At 44.0% G+C, this 20,435-nt stretch overlaps 1 protein-coding gene across 2 annotated transcripts in view; it reads right to left on the bottom strand.

The window, feature by feature from the left end:
• Positions 1–220: 220 nt before the first annotated feature.
• Positions 221–20,435, bottom strand: part of LOC138664682 (keratin, type I cytoskeletal 17-like) — a 31,450-nt gene continuing 11,235 nt past the window's right edge. The window contains exons 4-8 of one of the 2 annotated variants that reach the window (XM_069751588.1): positions 6,302–6,460; positions 6,093–6,218; positions 5,786–6,000; positions 5,536–5,567; positions 221–448 (exon numbers count right to left, since the gene is read on the bottom strand). In XM_069751588.1, coding sequence (XP_069607689.1) covers positions 345–448; positions 5,536–5,567; positions 5,786–6,000; positions 6,093–6,218; positions 6,302–6,460 — 636 coding nt within the window. In that variant the 3' untranslated portion in view covers positions 221–344. The remainder of the gene's footprint in view (positions 449–5,535; positions 5,568–5,785; positions 6,001–6,092; positions 6,219–6,301; positions 6,461–20,435) is intronic. The other variant, XM_069751589.1, reaches the window with a different exon arrangement.

The raw sequence follows: 20,435 nt of genomic DNA, 5'->3' as shown, positions 1-20,435 counted from the left end.
TGCGGGAAGTGAAGAGATCATGGACCATGTGGAGCTTGTACTTAATACATAAAAATATTTTTAGCAAGACAAAAGTACATCTATCCTTTAAGTCTTATAATACTACAAACTATAGATGTACTTTGGTAGGGCAGAAGGAAGGTTTCTCAATTCTGGTGACAGATACTCTTTGACTATTTTCTGCAGTATAATTTGCAGACATTAATAACACTGACAAATGTAAAATGCAGGATAAACTTTATTTAGTACTAATAGAATGTAGGCGCACCCAAGTCCCTCTCACATAGATTAACTTTTACACAATATGAAGGTCATGTCATTAGACTGGCAGAAAGGTTTATTGGCTACATATTCAGCTTTTCTTCTGTTTCATTCACTTTATGCGACACAACCTTGCCGTCCACTACTTCTTCTACAATCGTTGTGACTTTCCTGGTTTTATTTGGTTCTGAAATAAAATATATATATATAACTTATATGGGTTCATTGTTACTATTTGCATTTTGCAGCTACCAAATCCAAGAAAGAGATTGCAATAAGAAGATGAAGAATAAGGCACTAGCTAAAGGTAGTAGGTGGTACAGTAGATTATTTCAGAATCTCAGTTATTATGGACAACCAATGTAAAGAGTGCCAGAAAATGTATAACTTGCACATGCCATCAACATCAACATGAAATGACCAGGAAGCATTCATTATATGTGGAGGAAAATCGATTATTGCATCTAAACTGGAAAGGGTTTTCTGTTAGAGTAGTTAGATTGTTGAATGACCGACTGCAAGAGAAAATAGCAGAGTGGCCCGACGGAAGCCTCTCCTCGGTGCAAGACATAAGAAAGCCTGCATAGATTTTGCTAAAAAGCACATGAAGGACTCCTAGACTGTGAGAAATAAGATTCTCTGGTCTGATGAGACAAATATAGACCTTTTTGTTGATAATTCTAAGCGGTATGTGTGGAGAAAACCAGGCACTGCTCATCACCTGCCCAATACAATCCCAACAGTGAAACATGGTGGTGGCAGCATCATGCCATGGGGGTGTTTTCCAGCTGCAGGGACAGGACGATTGGTTGCTATTGAAGGAAACATGAATGTGGCCAAGTACAGAGATATCCTGGATGAAAACCTCTTCCAGAGTGCTCTGGACCTTAGACTTGGCTGAAGGTTCACCTTCCAACAAGACAATGACCCTAAGCACACAGCTAAAATAACAAAGGAGTGGCTTCAGAACAACTCTGTGACCATTCTTGACTGGCCCAGCCAGAGCCCTGACCTAAACCGAATTGAGCATCTCTGGAGAGACCTGAAAATGGCTGTCCACCAACGTTCACCATCCAACCTGATGGAACTGGAGAGGATCTGCAAGGAAGAATGGCAGAGGATCCCCAAATCCAGGTGTGAAAAACTTGTTGCATCATTGCCAAGAAGACTCATTGCTCAAAAGGGAGCTTCTACTCAATACTGAGCAAAGGGTCTGAATACTTATGACCATGTGATATTCCAGTTTTTCTTTTTTAATAAATTAGCAAAAATTTCAACATTTCAGTTTTTTTCAGTCAAGATGGGGTGCAGGGTGTACATTAACCCCTTTCTGCCATTGGATGTACTATCCCATCCATGTGACCTGGGACTTAATTCCCATGGACGGGATAGTACGTCATAGGTAATCAGCTGAGAGCAGGCGCCTGCTGCACTGCCTGTCAGATCGCTGATCTGACACAGTTCTCTGCAAAGTGTCAGATCAGCGATCAGACACTACATAGTGATGTCCCACCCTGGGACAAAGTAAAAAAGAAAAAAAAATACACTATGCAAAAATATTTTAAAAAAATCCTAAATAAAGAAAAAAAAATATTGTCCCAATAAATACATTTCTTTATGTAAATGAAAAAAATGATAAAAGTACACATACTTAGTATCGCCGCTTCCGTAACGACCCGACCTATAAAACTGTCTCACTAGTTAACCCCTTCAGTGAACACCGTAAAAAAAAAAAAAAAAAAACGAGGCAAAAAACAATGCTTTATCATCATGCCACCAAACAAAAAGTGGAATAACACGCAATCAAAAAGACGGATATAAATAAACATGATACCACTGAAAACGTCATCTTGTCCCTCAAAAAACGAGCTGCCATACAGCGAAAAAATAAAAAAGTTATAGCCCTCAGAATAAAGCGATGCAAAAATAATTATTTTTTATATAAAATTGTTTTTATTGTATAAAAGTGTCAAAGCATAAAAAAGATATAAATGAGATATCTCTGTAATCGTACTGACCTGAAGAATAAAACTGCTTTATCAATTTTACCAGACAAGGAACGGTATAAACGCCCCCCCAAAGAAATTCATGAATTGCTGGTTTTGTTCATTCTGCCTCCTAAAAATCGGAATAAAAAGCGATCAAAAAATGTCATGTGCCCGAAAATGGTACAAATAAAAACACCAACACAAAAAACAAGACCTCACATGACTGTGTGGACCAAAATGTGGAAAAATTATAGCTCTCAAAATGTGGTGACTATTTTTTGCAATAAAAAGCGTCTTTTAGTGTGTGACAGCTGCCAAATATAAAAACCCGCTATAAAAACACGCTATAAATAGTAAATCAAACCCTCCTTTGTCACCGCCTTAGGGAAAAATAATAAAATTAAGAAAATTTATTTATTTTTATTATCCCATTAAGGGTAGGGTTGGGGCTAAAGTTAGGGTTAAGGTTGGGGCTAAAGCTAGGGTTAGGGTTGGGGCTAAAGTTAGGGTTAGGGCTAAAGTTAAGGTTAGGGTTTGGATTACACTTACGGTTGGGATTAGGGTTAGAGGTGTGCAAGGGTTAGGGGTGTGGTTAAGGTTATCGTTGGGATTAGGGTAAGGGGTGTGTTGGAGTTAGGGGTGTGGTTAGGGTTGGGATTTGGGTTAGGGGGGTGTTGGGGTTAAGGGTGTGTTGCAGTTAGGGGTGTGGTTTGGGATTAAGGTTGAGGGCATTTTTGGGTTAGGGGTGTGGTTAGGGTTATGGTTAGGGTTGGGATTAAGGTTAGGGGTGTGTTCGGGTTAGGGTTGGAGTTAGAATTGGGGGATTTCCACTATTTAGGCATATCAGGGGCTCTCCAAACTCGACATGGCGTCCGATCTCAATTCCAGCCAATTCTGCGTTGAAAAAGTAAAACAGTTCCCCTTCCCTTCCGAGCTCTCCCGTACACCCAAACAGCGTACTCAGGACAAATTGGCAACAAATTTTAGGGTCCATTTTCTACTGTTACCCTTGATAAAATACAAAACTGGGGGCTAAAAAATCATTTTTGGGGGAAAAAAAGACTTTTTATTTTCACGGCTCTGCGTTATAAACTGTAGTGAAACACTTGGGGGTTCAAAGTTTTCACAACACATCTAGATAAGTTCGTTGGGGGGTCTAGTTTCCAATATGGGGTCACTTGTGGGGGGTTTCCACTGTTTAGGTACATCAGGGGCTCTGCAAATGCAACGTGATGCCCGCAGACCATTCCATCAAAATCTGCATTCCAAACGGCGCTCCATCCCTTCCGAGCTCTTTCAATGCACCCAAACTGTGGTTCCCCCTCACATATTGGGTATCAGCTTGCTTAGGACAAATTGGACAACAACTTTTGGGGTCCAATTTCTCCTGTTACCCTTGGGAAAATACAAAACTGGGGGCTGAAAAAATCATTTTTGTGGGAAAAAAAGATTTTTTATTTTCACGGCTCTGCGTTACAATCTGTAGTGAAACTCTTGGGGGTTCAAAGTTCTCACAACACATCTAGATAAGTTCCTTAGGGGATCTACTTTCCAAAATGGTGTCACTTGTGGGGGGTTTCCACTGTTTAGGCAGATCAGGGGCTCTCCAAATGCGACATTGCATCCTATCTCAATTCCAGTCAATTTTGCAGTGAAAAGTCAAACGGCGCTCCTTCCCTTCCAAGCTCTGCCATGTGCCCAAACAGTGGTTTACCCTCACATATGGGGTATCAGCGTACTCAGGACAAATTGCACAACAACTTTTGGGACCCAATTTCTCCTGTTACCCTTGGGAAAATAACAAATTTAGGCAAAAAGTTCATTTTTGTGAAAAATATGATTTTTTTATTTTACGGCTCTACATTATAAACTTCTGTGAAGCACTTGGTGGGTCAAAGTGCTCACCACACATCTAGATAAGTTCCATATGGGGTCTACTTTCCAAAATGGTGTCACTTGTGGGGGGTTTCAATGTTTAGGCACATCAGTGGCTCTCCAAACGCGACATGGCGTTTTATCTCAATTCCAGTCAATTTTGCATTGAAAAGTCAAACGCCGCTCCTTCCCTTCCGAGCTCTCCCATGCGCCCAAACAGTGGTTTACCCCCACATATGGGGTATCAACGTACTCAGGACAAATTGTACAACACCTTTTAGGGTCCAATTTCTCCTGTTACCCTTGGTAAAGTAAAACAAATTGGATCTGAAGTAAATTTTTTGTGAAAAAAAGTTAAATGTTCATTTTTTTTAAACGTTCCAAAAATTCCTGTGAAACACCTGAAGGGTTATTAAACTTCTTGAATGTGGTTTTGAGCACCTTCAGGGGTGCAGTTTTTAGAATGGTGTCACACTTGGGTATTTTCTATCATATAGACTCCTCAAAGTGACTTCAAATGTGATGTGGTCCCTAAAAAAAATGGTGTTGTAAAAATAAGAAATTGCTGGTCAAATTTTAACCCTTATAACTCCCTAAAAAAAAAAATTTGGTTCCAAAATTGTGCTGATATAAAGTAGACATGTGGGAAATGTTACTTATTAAGTATTTTGTGTGACATACTGTATCTTTGTGATTTAAGGGTATGAAATTTTGAAAATTTTCGCCAAATTTCCATTTTTTTTCACAATTAAACGCAAGTAATATCAACGAAATTTTACCACTAACATGAAGTACAATATGTCACGAGAAAACCATGTCAGAATCACCAGGATCCATTGAAGCGTTCCAGAGTTATCATTAACATGCAAACCATTAAGGGGTTAATGAGAAAAAAAATGAACTTTTCTGAATATACCAAATGGCTGCAATGGAACAAAGAGTGAAAAATTTAAAGGGGTCTGAATATTTTCCGTACCCACGGTAACTATGTTGTCACCCTGTAGGTGACAACTCATTTTGAAGATACCACCTTTGTAAAATAGTCTGTCTTTTCCTCCTCCATCAATCAGCTCTTCTTGCATGATTCCTCATATAGGGATACATGAACACAATGGGTCTGCCAGAGCAGAAGTTTCTGTTACAAAGCAGTGCTCCATCTTGATTCATAGAGGGGGTTGTGGGATTTTAGGTCTAATATTTCCAAAGACATTGTAGTTGACTATACAACGTCTATAAATGGATGACCATGTAAACGCTGGAAAATTCAGGTCATTCAACTCTTTGTCTCTGGTTTTAAGGTGGGGAAGAAAACAAGAGATCACTTTCCATGATGTACATGCACTTAGGCCACATGAACTGGGTTTGTCATCTTGAGACATCAAATTGTTAACATTCTAGAAAAAATACATACCTTTCACGCGGACTGGTTCTTTGTATTGCCATCTAGAAAACAGAAATGTTTTTCAGCAATAGAATAAATGTCAAAGCTAAGCCTCTGTTTTTTTAACCTCTTTATAACCCTTATGTTTTGGATCAGTTGTGAGCTTTTCACATGCATCACTAACAGTCCAGTATCTGTTGATAGGTCATTAGTATCCATACAAACATCCATAAATTCATTCCTGATTTTCACAGTTCTATAATCCATTGATAAGACTTACGATTCTCCATCAAGTAGTCTACGATAAGTCTCTATCTCCATTTCCAGTCGGGTCTTGATATCCAGAAGAACTGTATATTCTGCATTTTGACGTTCTAGATCACTGCGGACCTGACTCAACTGTTCTTCAATACTTCCTACATAACCCTGCAGTTGTGCCAACTGTGTACTGTAACAACGCTCTGTCTCCGCCAGTGAGCACTCCAAGGATGATTTCTGTTTGGGGAAGATAAAACAGCACCATAAATAGAGCATTGTGCTATATTTTTCATTAATGGTAGTAGAAGAATTCATAATCATTGAATTACCATGGCGAGCTGTGCCTGAAGTTCAATCTCCAACTCTTGGATCGTACGTCTAAGTTCTGATAGCTGGGATTTGTGGGACTCTACCATTTCACTGCTGTGGGAAATCTCTCTGTTCAGTTCGGCACTCTACAAACATATAGAAAATATTTCGGAACATCTTGTGGGAAGCCATCTATTCTTATCATCCATTTCTACATATTGTGCTTTACCTTTTCTTTGAACCATTCTTCAGCTTTCCTTCTGTTCTCTTCAGCAATGTCTTCATACTGAGTTCTCATGTCATTCAGGAGTTTGCTTAGATTTATTCCTGGAGCTGCATTCATCTCCACATTAATATCTCCCTTCTGTCCTCTCAATGCCTTCATTTCCTGGAATGGAGTTAGAAAATAGTCCAATATGGTGACTTTACAAGGTCAAATAAACAAAAGTATGCAACATAGTTCTAAAATAAAACTTAGGGGGAAATGTATTTAGACTAGCATTTCATATGCCTGTTCTAACCATTTAGTGAAGGAGAATTTTTCATTTTTGCACTTTCGTTTATTCCTCCACTTCTTCCAAGAGCTATAACTTTTATTTTTCCTCATCAACATAGCCGTATGAGGGCCTTTTCTTTTTCGGGACAAGCAGTAGTATTGAATAACACCATTCATTTTACCATTTAATATACTTTAAAAACATAAAAAAAGTTTTTCAAGAGGGATGAAATGCTGAAAGTAGTGGAATTCTGCCACTGTTTTTTTGGTTCTGTTTTTACAGCGTTCATTATGCATTAATTACGGTACATGCATTACTTATTACATCAATAAGAAACTTGCTAATATTTTCTTTAAAGTAAAAGCAAGAAAATAGACCCACAATTTAAAAAAATAACCTTTTTGCTATTTTACAAGACCCGTAACGTTTTATTTTTCAATTGAAGGAGCTTGTTTTTTTCATAGTGAGCCGGTGTTTTTATTGACACCAATTCGAGATACATAAAATGTTTTAATTGATTGCTTATTGCAAAAATCAATTAAAAAATAAAGTTTTAACATTTAGATTTTGTTTCTCTTCTCAGTGTTTACCATATGGATTAGTTCATTTTATGTTATGATAGATTGAACTTTTACAGATGCTCATAAGTAAGACTGCTTAGTGCAGTCGAAACGCGTCGACTGGGTCATGTTGACCATGTAAATTTTTGTTTCATATGCACCATATTTTCTTTTGAAAAAGAAAAAGAAAGGGAAAATCCAGTCCAGTTGAGCCAGACTCCAATTTTTTCTAGTTCATCAGTACCCTGCAGTCACGTCATGGAGAAGCCAACGGAATCCAGTGCATGTGTGTTAGGTCTCGAGTTCCCGCTTCTGCACAGGGGGAATCTCGAGCCATCTCCGCTGCGGTCTCCCATTCTTATCCAGCCGCAGTGGAGTCTGCTCAGCAGGGACGTCGGTCCCAGCGTCTTGCTCAGTCTCACTCTGTACAGAGAGTTACTGCTGCTTCTTCAGCTTCTGCCATTAAAGCCAGTGCTGGTCAGCAGTGAGCGGACTTCTCTGGGACTAAGTCCTTGTCTGCACACACTGAGCATGCCCAGGGCAAGATCTCCCGTTGGAGATCGAGGGTCATGTGCTCAGGCTCTGCAGCACATTCCATTGGTCCTCTTGGCAGGTCTTGGAAGGGCAAAGTTCCTGTGGCCACTTCCTGTGCTGCAACTATATAAACTGCGCATGACCGCACGGCCATGCGCTAGTGTACAATTGTTAATGTGTGTTTGTTGTGAGTGCAAGTCGTCCTTGGATACCCCTACCCTATTGAATGTCTGTTCGCGGAAGGTGTATGTTTGCTATCTAGCGCCCGACTTGTCCTACAGCACGAATCACACATTGCAGCGTCCGGTTGCTGTGACCGCCAGTACGGCGCCGTGCACTTCCGCTGTGCTTTCCTTACCCAAGCCTGGGTGGTTAGTGGCGTTCGTCAGTGCGGCACCGCATGCACTCTTGTGCCTTAATATTGTTATTTAGTTTCCTTACACACCCAGTTGCGGTGTTGTGCCAGCAAGGGTCTAATCGGACTTCAATCCTAGTTGGGGTTGAGTTCGCTGACTACTTGCTCGCGTTCTATGTGCGGTACCGCGGTCCTGTGACGCAACAGGATCGCTTCCTTCACGCTGGGTGGAGTTTAACCCACGTGTGTATACTTATGAGTACCGCCATATAGTCCGTCATTACTTGGCAGCAGGTTCCATCTCTGCACAGTGGACCCCGGGCTGCGAACGCACCATACTCTATCTGTCTTATTATTTGGTGCGTTCCGCTAGCCCTAACATTACACTAGCGCCAGGGTCTGGCTAGTAATGACGGACAAACAGCAATCCTTGCGGTATATCCAGCAGCTGGAGGGTAGGTTGGTGGCTCTTGAGAGCGCAACCTCAGCTGTGGATGTTACCGCAGTTGCTGTACAGGCTGCTAGCGTGGCTGCAGCAACCCTGTCCATTGCCACCCCTGCTCCGACATTTTCTCGCCTCCCGCTGCCAGAAAAATTTTCTGGTGATAGCAAGTTTTGTAGGGGATTTGTGAGTCAGTGCTCTATTCACCTCGAGCTCCTGGCTGCACGTTTTCCCACAGAGCGGGCTAAGGTGGGATTTATAGTGTCTCTCTTGTCGGACAGGGCGTTGGAATGGGCTACGCCGCTGTGGGAGCGTGGTGATCATGTGGTGCAGAGTGCTCCGCTGTTTCTGAGCACTCTGAAACAGGTCTTTTTAGGACCTCAAGTCACCCATGATACTGCGCTCCAACTGCTGGCATTAACTCAGGGTGAGTCCTTGGTCAGTCATTTTGCCGTCCAATTCCGCACTTTAGCTTCTGAGCTGGATTGGTCGGATAAAGCTCTTATCCCCACATTTTGGAGGGGCCTGGCTGACCACGTTAAGGACGCTCTGGCCACTAGGGAGATTCCTGCCACACTGGAGGAGTTAATAACTGTCTCCACTCGAATTGACCTCCGTTTTAACGAGCGGAGGTTAGAGCGAGCCCAGTGTAGGCAGAGGTTTCGGCTGGCTCCTACCTTCGCCAAACCTCTGGAATCTCCGGTCCTGGTTCCTGAGTCACATGAGGCCAGGGAAGTGTCACAAGCGGGATCTAAGTCCCGGACCGCTTGTGCACTCAAGGTCTGTCATGTTTGCCAGCAGTCAGGACATCTAGCCACCAGATGTTCTCAGCGGTCGAGGAAACGTCAGCGTCTAGTGGTAGTAGGTAGAGGTACACTAGACACGGCGACGTTTGCCTCTAAATTGTCCTTTAAGGGGACAATTACTATAGGCTCATTCTCCCACTCGGTAATATACAGATGATCAGGTTTTTAAATACATCAGATAGGGATTGCATACATTAGTTAGGACTGCTCTGATATGGGTATACCGTGAAGTTTGGTAGAGCAGCTTAGTATACATTTTTTGCAAAAAACGTATCAACCAAATACCCTGTTTTTTACATCTTTTACTAGCACTTGCGGATTACTGCAATTTTTTTTCAAACTGAGTGTTTTTGGTTTTACTATTCTCTTTTGTGTCTTCAGGTTTCTTGGTGGTGTGTGAACATGTTCCTACAGACTTGTTCACTGTGCAAGTAGCCCATGTGTTCCTGTTTCCATAATTGTTCTCTTGTGTCTACAAGACTGGGGAGTTATCCACCACTCCTCTTGGGCTATCTGCAAAAAAGCTGTTCTACTCTGTATGCACACATGGATTTTTCCTCTCTGAACCCTGTTCACACAGGTAATATACAGATGATCAGGTTTTTAAATACATCAGATAGGGATTGCATACATTAGTTAGGACTGCTCTGATATGGGTATACCGTGAAGTTTGGTAGAGCAGCTTAGTATACATTTTTTGCAAAAAACGTATCAACCAAATACCCTGTTTTTTACATCTTTTACTAGCACTTGCGGATTACTGCGATTTTTTTTCAAACTGAGTGTTTTTGGTTTTACTATTCTCTTTTGTGTCTTCAGGTTTCTTGATGGTGTGTGAACATGTTCCTACAGACTTGTTCACTGTGCAAGTAGCCCATGTGTTCCTGTTTCCATAATTGTTCTCTTGTGTCTACAAGACTGGGGAGTTATCCACCACTCCTCTTGGGCTATCTGCACAAAAGCTGTTCTACTCTGTATGCACACATGGATTTTTCCTCTCTGAACCCTGTTCACACAGGTAATATACAGATGATCAGGTTTTTAAATACATCAGATAGGGATTGCATACATTAGTTAGGACTGCTCTGATATGGGTATACCGTGAAGTTTGGTAGAGCAGCTTAGTATACATTTTTTGCAAAAAACGTATCAACCAAATACCCTGTTTTTTACATCTTTTACTAGCACTTGCAGATTACTGCGATTTTTTTTCAAACTGAGTGTTTTTGGTTTTACTATTCTCTTTTGTGTCTTCAGGTTTCTTGGTGGTGTGTGAACATGTTCCTACAGACTTGTTCACTGTGCAAGTAGCCCATGTGTTCCTGTTTCCATAATTGTTCTCTTGTGTCTACAAGACTGGGGAGTTATCCACCACTCCTCTTGGGCTATCTGCACAAAAGCTGTTCTACTCTGTATGCACACATGGATTTTTCCTCTCTGAACCCTGTTCACACAGGTAATATACAGATGATCAGGTTTTTAAATACATCAGATAGGGATTGCATACATTAGTTAGGACTGCTCTGATATGGGTATACCGTGAAGTTTGGTAGAGCAGCTTAGTATACATTTTTTGCAAAAAACGTATCAACCAAATACCCTGTTTTTTACATCTTTTACTAGCACTTGCGGATTACTGCGATTTTTTTTCAAACTGAGTGTTTTTGGTTTTACTATTCTCTTTTGTGTCTTCAGGTTTCTTGGTGGTGTGTGAACATGTTCCTACAGACTTGTTCACTGTGCAAGTAGCCCATGTGTTCCTGTTCCTCATTCTCCCACTCGGTAGAGCTCTGTGTGGATTCTGGGGCGGAGGGCAATTTTATGTCTTCTGCCTTCGCCCAACGTCACGCAATACCCCTGGTTATGCTAGCTCAACCAGTAACGGTACGAGTGGTGAATGGGTCGACACTGCCCTCACAGATAACACACCAGACCATCCCTTTTACTCTGTCCATGTCGCCATCTCATCAGGAGATTATATCTCTGCTCGTCATTCCTGAGGGAATTGATGAGGTCCTGTTGGGAATACCTTGGCTACGGTACCACTCTCCCCATATCGAGTGGTCCTCTGGCAGAATCCTGGGATGGGGCGAATCTTGTGGGGGTAGGTGTCAGAGGGAGTGCGTTCAGGTTGCTACTACAGAGGTACCCGCAGATCTTTCCTCTCTCCCCAAGCAGTATTGGTCTTATGCAGACGTGTTCTCCAAAAAGGCGGCGGAGATCCTTCCGCCCCATCGCCCCTATGACTGTCCTATTGATCTCTTGCCTGGTGCTGAGCCTCCCCGGGGTCGAGTCTATCCGCTATCTCTCCCGGAGACGGAGGCAATGTCACAGTACATCCAGGAAAATCTGGCAAGAGGATTCATTAGGAAGTCAGTGTCACCTGCTGGGACAGGGTTCTTCTTCGTGCAGAAGAAGAATGGGGAATTGCGTCCATGCATAGACTAAAAGTGTCTTAATGCCATCACCGTTAAGAATAAGTATCCTTTGCCCTTGATATCTGAGCTCTTCGATAGGCTTCGGGGAGCAAGGGTATTTACTAAACTAGATCTGCGGTGTGCTTACAACCTGATTCGCATCCGTGAGGGGGACGAATGGAAGACGGCTTTTAACACCAGGGATGGGCACTATGAATATCTGGTGATGCCCTTCGGGCTCTGTAATGCCCCAGCCGTTTTCCAAGACTTTGTGAACGATATCTTCCGGGATATGCTTTCCACCTCGGTCGTAGTCTATCTGGATGATATTCTCATCTACTCTCCAGATATTGACTCCCACCGGAGAGATGTTTGCAAAGTCTTCGACCTCCTACGGGCAAACTCCCTCTATGCCAAGTTGGAGAAGTGTATGTTTGAGCAGGAGTCCTTACCTTTCCTAGGCTACATCATCTCTGCCCAGGGATTGGCTATGGATCCTGAAAAACTACAGGCTGTGATGGACTGGCAGGAACCCCATTCTCTTAAAGCGGTGCAGCGCTTTATGGGGTTCATTAATTATTATCGCCAGTTCATTCCGCACTTCTCAACTTTGGTAGCTCCCTTGGTTGCCCTCACCAAGAAGGGGGCGAATCCCAAATTGTGGTCTGAGGAGGTCTCCAAGGCCTTTAACTCTATAAAGTCACACTTCGCTTGCGCTCCCATCCTACATCGCCCCGATGTTGATAAGCAATTTATCATGGAGGTGGATGCCTCTTCTGTTGGTGCTGGAGCAGTCCTCTTCCAAAAGGATGCTCAAGGTCGGAAGCATCCTTGCTTCTTTTTCTCCAAGACCTTCTCACCAGCAGAGAGGAATTATTCCATCGGGGACAGGGAGTTGCTAGCCATGAAGTTGGCTTTCTCGGAGTTGAGACATCTCTTGGAAGGAGCACGTTTTCCCTTCCAAATCTTCACAGACCATAAAAATTTGGTGTACCTGCAGACAGCCCAGCGGTTGAATTCTCGCCAGGCCAGATGGTCCTTATTCTTCTCCCGGTTTCATTTCACCCTCCATTTTCTGTCTGGGGAGAAGAACATTCGGGCCGATGCTCTCTCTCGCTCCGTTGTGTCATCTGAGGAGGAGGAGGAGCCTCGGCTTATTGTCCCCACCGAGAGCTTGAGAACTGTGGCCCCGGTTTCGCTAGAGTCTGTGCCCCCGGGCAAGACTTTTGTTCCATCCAATTTGCGACCGGAGGTTCTCTCTTGGGCACACTCGTCCAGGGTGGGTGGACATTTTGGTACCAAAAGGACATCTGAGTTACTGGTGAGGACGTACTGGTGGCCGCATATGGCTCGTGATGTCGCCGAGTATGTTCGGGCGTGTGTCTCTTGCGCCAAGAACAAGACTCCTCGGCAACGGCCAGCTGGTTTGCTTTATCCTCTGCCGGTGGCGGACAGGCCCTGGGAGATGGTCGGGATGGACTTTGTGGTGGGCTTACCCAAGTCTCGTAACTGCACCATTATCTGGGTGATCACCGACCATTTTTCCAAAATGGTGCACTTGGTGCCTTTTCCACGGCTACCTTCTGCACGGGCGTTGGCTGTCTTGTTCATCAAACATATCTTTCGCCTACACGGTATGCCAGACAAAATTGTTAGTGACCGGGGTCCCCAGTTCCCCAGTTTGCGTCTCGATTCTGGAGAGAGCTTTGTCGTCTACTCAGTATTGAGTTGAATCTCTCTTCGGCATATCATCCCGAGACGAATGGGTTGGTAGAGAGGGCCAACCAGACCTTGGTCACATATTTACGACATTTTGTTTCTGCCAGGCAGGATGACTGGGCATCCTTGCTGCCGTGGGCAGAGTTTGCACTTAACAATGCCGTAGCCGACTCCACCGGTCAGACTCCATTCCTCCTAAATTACGGCCAGGATCCGCGTGTTCCTGTGCCCATGCCTGTGTCTTCTGCTGACTCCAGGGTGGCAGACTGGGCTGTGGAGGCATGGGACATTTGGGACCGCACACAGGATGCCATTCGGGCCTCCAAGGAGAGAATGAGGTCCTCCGCCGATGTTCATCGGCGCCCCGCTCCGACCTTTGCTCCTGGCGACTTGGTGTGGCTCTCCACCCGTAACATCAGGCTGCGAGTTGAGTCCACTAAGTTTGCTCCTCGCTACTTGGGTCCCTTCAAGGTTCTCGAACAGGTTAATCCTGTGGTCTACCGTTTGGCTCTTCCTCCACGCTTGGGTATCACCGACACCTTTCATGTGTCCCTCTTGAAACCCGTATACATGTCCCGGTTTTCCGAGTCATCTGCCGGGACATCGGGTTCGTCTACGGACGATTACGAGGTGAACGCTATTTTGGGGTGCAAGGTGGTACACGGCAAAAAGTTCTATCTGGTGGATTGGAAGGGTTATGGCCCAGAGGACAAGTCATGGGAGCCTGCTGAAAACATTCGGGCCCCACAGCTCATTGCTGCCTTCGAGCGTAGCGAGGCCCAAGGAGGGGGGGGCCCTAGGAGGGGGGGTAATGTTAGGTCTCGAGTTCCCGCTTCTGCACAGGGGGAATCTCGAGCCATCTCCGCTGCGGTCTCCCATTCTTATCCAGCCGCAGTGGAGTCTGCTCAGCAGGGACGTCGGTCCCAGCGTCTTGCTCAGTCTCACTCTGTACAGAGAGTTACTGCTGCTTCTTCAGCTTCTGCCATTAAAGCCAGTGCTGGTCAGCAGCGAGCGGACTTCTCTGGGACTAAGTCCTTGTCTGCACACACTGAGCATGCCCAGGGCAAGATCTCCCGTTGGAGATCGAGGGTCATGTGCTCAGGCTCTGCAGCACATTCCATTGGTCCTCTTGGCAGGTCTTGGAAGGGCAAAGTTTCTGTGGCCACTTCCTGTGCTGCAACTATATAAACTGCGCATGACCGCATGGCCATGCGCTAGTGTACAATTGTTAATGTGTGTTTGTTGTGAGTGCATGTCGTCCTTGGATACCCCTACCCTATTGAATGTCTGTTCGCGGAAGGTGTATGTTTGCTATCTAGTGCCCGACTTGTCCTACAGCACGAATCACACATTGCAGTGTCCGGTTGCTGTGACCGCCAGTACGGCGCCGTGCACTTCCTCTGTGCTTTCCTTACCCAAGCCTGGGTGGTTAGTGGCGTTCGTCAGTGCGGCACCGCATGCACTCTTGTGCCTTAATATTGTTATTTAGTTTCCTTACACACCCAGTTGCGGTGTTGTGCCAGCAAGGGTCTAATCAGACTTCAATCCTAGTTGGGGTTGAGTTCGCTGACTACTTGCTCGCGTTCTATGTGCCGTACCGCGGTCCTGTGACGCAACAGGATCGCTTCCTTCACGCTGGGTGGAGTTTAACCCACGTGTGTATACTAATGAGTACCACCATATAGTCCGTCATTACTTGGCAGCAGGTTCCATCTCTGCACGGTGGACCCCGGGCTGCGAACGCACCATACTCTATCTGTCTTATTATTTGGTGCGTTCCGCTAGCCCTAACAATGTGAGCACCAGCATTCACACTATTTAATGCTGATCAGAAATTGACTGCAGCAACTAAATGGTTAACAACCTAGAACTCTTTTCCGGCTGTGGCTATTAGAAACATGCTGTCTGTATAATACAGCAGGCATTTATCTCATGTAAAGAGAACTCAGCTCCTGAGCCACCTTCACACTTGCGGATGTCTGCACCCTGTCCAGGACAGGATGTTTATTAACATCCTAATTCGGGGTTAATCAAAAATGTACCAAAGTTAGACGCCTCTGATTAATAAAGAGGTACAAATCTGTTAATAAATTTAGAACATCTCCAGTAGTCCATGGGCTACAAAGAGAACTAAGTTGCATTTTCTACATGTTTTGTCTAGTATTGCAAATTTGCACCAATTACCAAACAACATGTGAATCAAGTCTTTTATAGTGTCTGAATAAAATTGTCTAAATACACTTGAAACTGTGCCATGAGCTTTTTTGTTTAAAATATCTAACACTTTGTGCAAAGGTTGTAAAGGTTTGTCCACTACTGGTCAGCTCTTTCTTAAATTCTACAGTCCCCAAGAAAAATAAAAAGCCTCCAAGATTGTCACTGTTCCAATGATGAAGGCACTCTATCATTCAGAGGTCATCTGACATTGGGCCGATGAAGGACAGGGACCTTCACAGTTCTATCAGATGGAACTGTTCCGGCTGATGAAAGTTCAGGATCAGCTGCTCCTGATTGGTTTCAGCAGTGACGTAACTTAACAATCTCACTAGATGTAGACAGACTACCGACATTGCAGTAACAGCGTTGATCCAAAAGGCATTTTAGATTTTTTACATTTTATCTAGGTAACTTTAGCATTTAGGCTAGGGAATGAATGGACAACCCTTTAAAGACTTTCATTTATATTGGATTAAGGTTAGACAAACTCCCTTGTTTTAATAGGATCACCCAAACATCTAAAGTGTATGGAGGCCTTCTGATCGGTCAGCTTAAGTTAAAATGTCTGAGCCTTTTGTTCTCCCTGGAGATGACAAAGATTTATATATATGTGAGACTTAAGGCCCCTTCACATTAAGCGACGCTGCAGCGATACCGACAACGATCCGGATCGCTGCAGCGTCGCTGTTTGGTCGCTGGAGAGCTGTCACACAGACCGCTCTCCAGCGACCAACGATGCCGGTAACCAGGGTAAACATCGGGTAACTAAGCGCAGGGCCGCGCTTAGTAACCCGATGTTTACCCTGGTTACCATCCTAAAAGTAAAAAAAAACAAACACTACATACTTACCTACAGCTGTCTGTCCCCGGCGCTGTGCTCTGCTCTCCTCCTGCACTGGCTGTGAGCACAGCGGCCGGAAAGCAGAGCGGTGACATCACCGCTCTGCTTTCCGGCTGACCGACGCTCACAGTCAGAGCAGGAGGAGTGCAGAGCACAACGCTGGAGGACAGACAACTGTAGGTAAGTATGTAGCGTTTGTTTTTTTTTACTTTTAGGATGGTAACCAGGGTAAACATCGGGTTACTAAGCGCGGCCCTGCGCTTAGTTACCCGATGTTTACCCTGGTTACCAGTGAAGACATCGCTGTATCGGTGTCACACACGCCGATCCAGCGATGTCAGGAGGAGTCCAGCGACTAAATAAAGTTCTGGACTTTATTCAGCGACCAACGATCTCCCAGCAGGGGCCTGATCGTTGGTCGCTGTCACACATAACGATTTCATTAACGATATCGTTGCTACGTCACAAAAAGCAATGATATCGTTAACAATATCGTTATGTGTGAAGGTACCTTTACTCTTCTCTCTATGGGAAAAGCGAAGTCTCCCTAAGCTAGAAGATCGTTGGGTACAGCCGGGACCAGCTGCTTGGAAAGCATCACCAAACCAGGGATTCAAGCTTGAGGAGGCTAATTTGCATATTCCAGGTGCCTTCTGGGAAAAGCGAAGTCTCCCTAAGCTAGAAGATCGTTGGGTACAGCCGGGACCAGCTGCTTGGAAAGCATCACCAAACCAGGGATTCAAGTTTGAGGAGGCTAATTTGCATATTCCAGGTGCCTTCTGGGAAAAGCGAAGTCTCCCTAAGCTAGAAGATCGTTGGGTACAGCCGGGACCAGCTGCTAGGAAAGCATCACCAAACCAGGGATTCAAGCTTGAGGAGGCTAATTTGCATATTCCAGGTGCCTTCTGGGAAAAGCGAAGTCTCCCTAAGCTAGAAGATCGTTGGGTACAGCCGGGACCAGCTGCTTGGAAAGCATCACCAAACCAGGGATTCAAGTTTGAGGAGGCTAATTTGCATATTCCAGGTGCCTGCAGGATATTATTGCAAGAGAGCTTGGCTGAGTAGATTACACAAGAAGGAAAACACACAGCAAGTCAGCAGGATCTAGGAGCAACATGGCAGATGTGACAACCTACATGGTGAGCTGCAGCATGTGCTACATGTTCACAGACCGACCAGAAGAAGAATCAAATTTCACCTGTCAGAAGTGTAGACTAGTGGCCCTTTTAGAAGAAAAGGTGCGGGGTCTGGAAGAAAGAATAGCAACTTTGAAACTCATCAAAGAGAATGAAGACTTTCTAGACAGAACAGAAGCATCTCTACTGGTCACAGAAGGTGAAAAAAGTGTCAGAGAACCTCCAAAAGCAGATGAGTGGAAGCATGTGACCAAAAGAAGCAAGAAGACCATGGAGAAATCACCAACCACACAACTGAAGAACCGATATCAAATCTTTGTAGAGGATGAAGATGGCACACCTAAGGATGAAGCAATACCAGCAAGCAAAAAAGAAAAGGGCACACAGCAACAAGTGACAGCAAAAAGTACAGCCAAGAAGCAACGAAGAGTGGTGGTGGTGGGAGACTCACTACTGAGAGGCACAGAAGCAGCCATCTGCAGACCGGACATAACTGCAAGAGAAGTATGCTGCCTTCCAGGTGCGATGATCAAGGATGTGACCGATAGGATACCAAAGCTCTTCAGCTCCAAGGACGTCCACCCATTTCTTCTGATACATGTTGGCACCAATGACACGGCAAGGAAAGACCTACCGACAATCTGCAAAGACTTTGAAGAGTTGGGGAAGAAAGTAAAGGAACTGGATGCACATGTAGTTTTTTCTTCTATCCTTCCAGCAGACGGGCATGGCACCAGGAGATGGAACAGGATCCTTGATGCAAACAACTGGCTAAGACGATGGTGCAGACAACAAGGATTCGGATTCCTGGACCACGGTGTGAATTACTGGTACGATGGACTCCTCGCCAGAGATGGACTACACCTCAACAAACCTGGGAAACACACATTCGCCAGAAGACTCGCTACACTCATCAGGAGGGCGTTAAACTAGAAGAAGAGGGGACGGGAAGAAAAACATTAGACTTGAACAAAGAAGACCCAGGAAAACATACTCAGATGGGAGGTAAGAACATTTCTAAAACAATCCACAGCGAGGAGATTGGAACAAAACAAAATCCTCTAAACTGCATGCTCGCAAACGCCAGAAGCCTGACAAACAAGATGGAAGAACTAGAAGCAGAAATATCTACAGGTAACTTTGACATAGTGGGAATAACCGAGACATGGTTAGATGAAAGCTATGACTGGGCAGTTAACTTACAGGGTTACAGTCTGTTTAGAAAGGATCGTAAAAATCGGAGAGGAGGAGGGGTTTGTCTCTATGTAAAGTCTTGTCTAAAGTCCACTTTAAGGGAGGATATTAGCGAAGGAAATGAGGATGTCGAGTCCATATGGGTCGAAATTCATGGAGGGAAAAATGGTAACAAAATTCTCATTGGGGTCTGTTACAAACCCCCAAATATAACAGAAACCATGGAAAGTCTACTTCTAAAGCAGATAGATGAAGCTGCAACCCATAATGAGGTCCTGGTTATGGGGGACTTTAACTACCCGGATATTAACTGGGAAACAGAAACCTGTGAAACCCATAAAGGCAACAGGTTTCTGCTAATAACCAAGAAAAATTATCTTTCACAATTGGTGCAGAATCCAACCAGAGGAGCAGCACTTTTAGACCTAATACTATCTAATAGACCTGACAGAATAACAAATCTGCAGGTGGTTGGGCATCTAGGAAATAGCGACCACAATAATGTACAGTTTCACCTGTCTTTCACTAGGTGGACTTGTCAGGGAGTCACAAAAACACTGAACTTTAGGAAGGCAAAGTTTGACCAGCTTAGAGATGCCCTTAATCTGGTAGACTGGGACAATATCCTCAGAAATAAGAATACAGATAATAAATGGGAAATGTTTAAGAACATCCTAAATAGGCAGTGTAAGCGGTTTATACCTTGTGGGAATAAAAGGACTAGAAATAGGAAAAACCCAATGTGGCTAAACAAAGAAGTAAGACAGGCAATTAACAGTAAGAAGAAAGCATTTGCACTACTAAAGCAGGATGGCACCATTGAAGCTCTAAAAAACTATAGGGAGAAAAATACTTTATCTAAAAAACTAATTAAAGCTGCCAAAAAGGAAACAGAGAAGCACATTGCTAAGGAGAGTAAAACTAATCCCAAACTGTTCTTCAACTATATCAATAGTAAAAGAATAAAAACTGAAAATGTAGGCCCCTTAAAAAATAGTGAGGAAAGAATGGTTGTAGATGACGAGGAAAAAGCTAACATATTAAACACCTTCTTCTCCACGGTATTCACGGTGGAAAATGAAATGCTAGGTGAAATCCCAAGAAACAATGAAAACCCTATATTAAGGGTCACCAATCTAACCCAAGAAGAGGTGCGAAACCGGCTAAATAAGATTAAAATAGATAAATCTCCGGGTCCGGATGGCATACACCCACGAGTACTAAGGGAACTAAGTAATGTAATAGATAAACCATTATTTCTTATTTTTAGGGACTCTATAGCGACAGGATCTGTTCCGCAGGACTGGCGCATAGCAAATGTGGTGCCAATATTCAAAAAGGGCTCTAAAAGTGAACCTGGAAATTATAGGCCAGTAAGTCTAACCTCTATTGTTGGTAAAATATTTGAAGGGTTTCTGAGGGATGTTATTCTGGATTATCTCAATGAGAATAACTGTTTAACTCCATATCAGCATGGGTTTATGAGAAATCGCTCCTGTCAAACCAATCTAATCAGTTTTTATGAAGAGGTAAGCTATAGGCTGGACCACGGTGAGTCATTGGACGTGGTATATCTCGATTTTTCCAAAGCGTTTGATACCGTGCCGCACAAGAGGTTGGTACACAAAATGAGAATGCTTGGTCT

Source organism: Ranitomeya imitator, chromosome 2, assembly GCF_032444005.1.
Source record: "Ranitomeya imitator isolate aRanImi1 chromosome 2, aRanImi1.pri, whole genome shotgun sequence".
NCBI classification, from domain to species: domain Eukaryota; kingdom Metazoa; phylum Chordata; class Amphibia; order Anura; family Dendrobatidae; genus Ranitomeya; species Ranitomeya imitator.
This window is presented reverse-complemented; position numbering and strand designations above follow the sequence as displayed.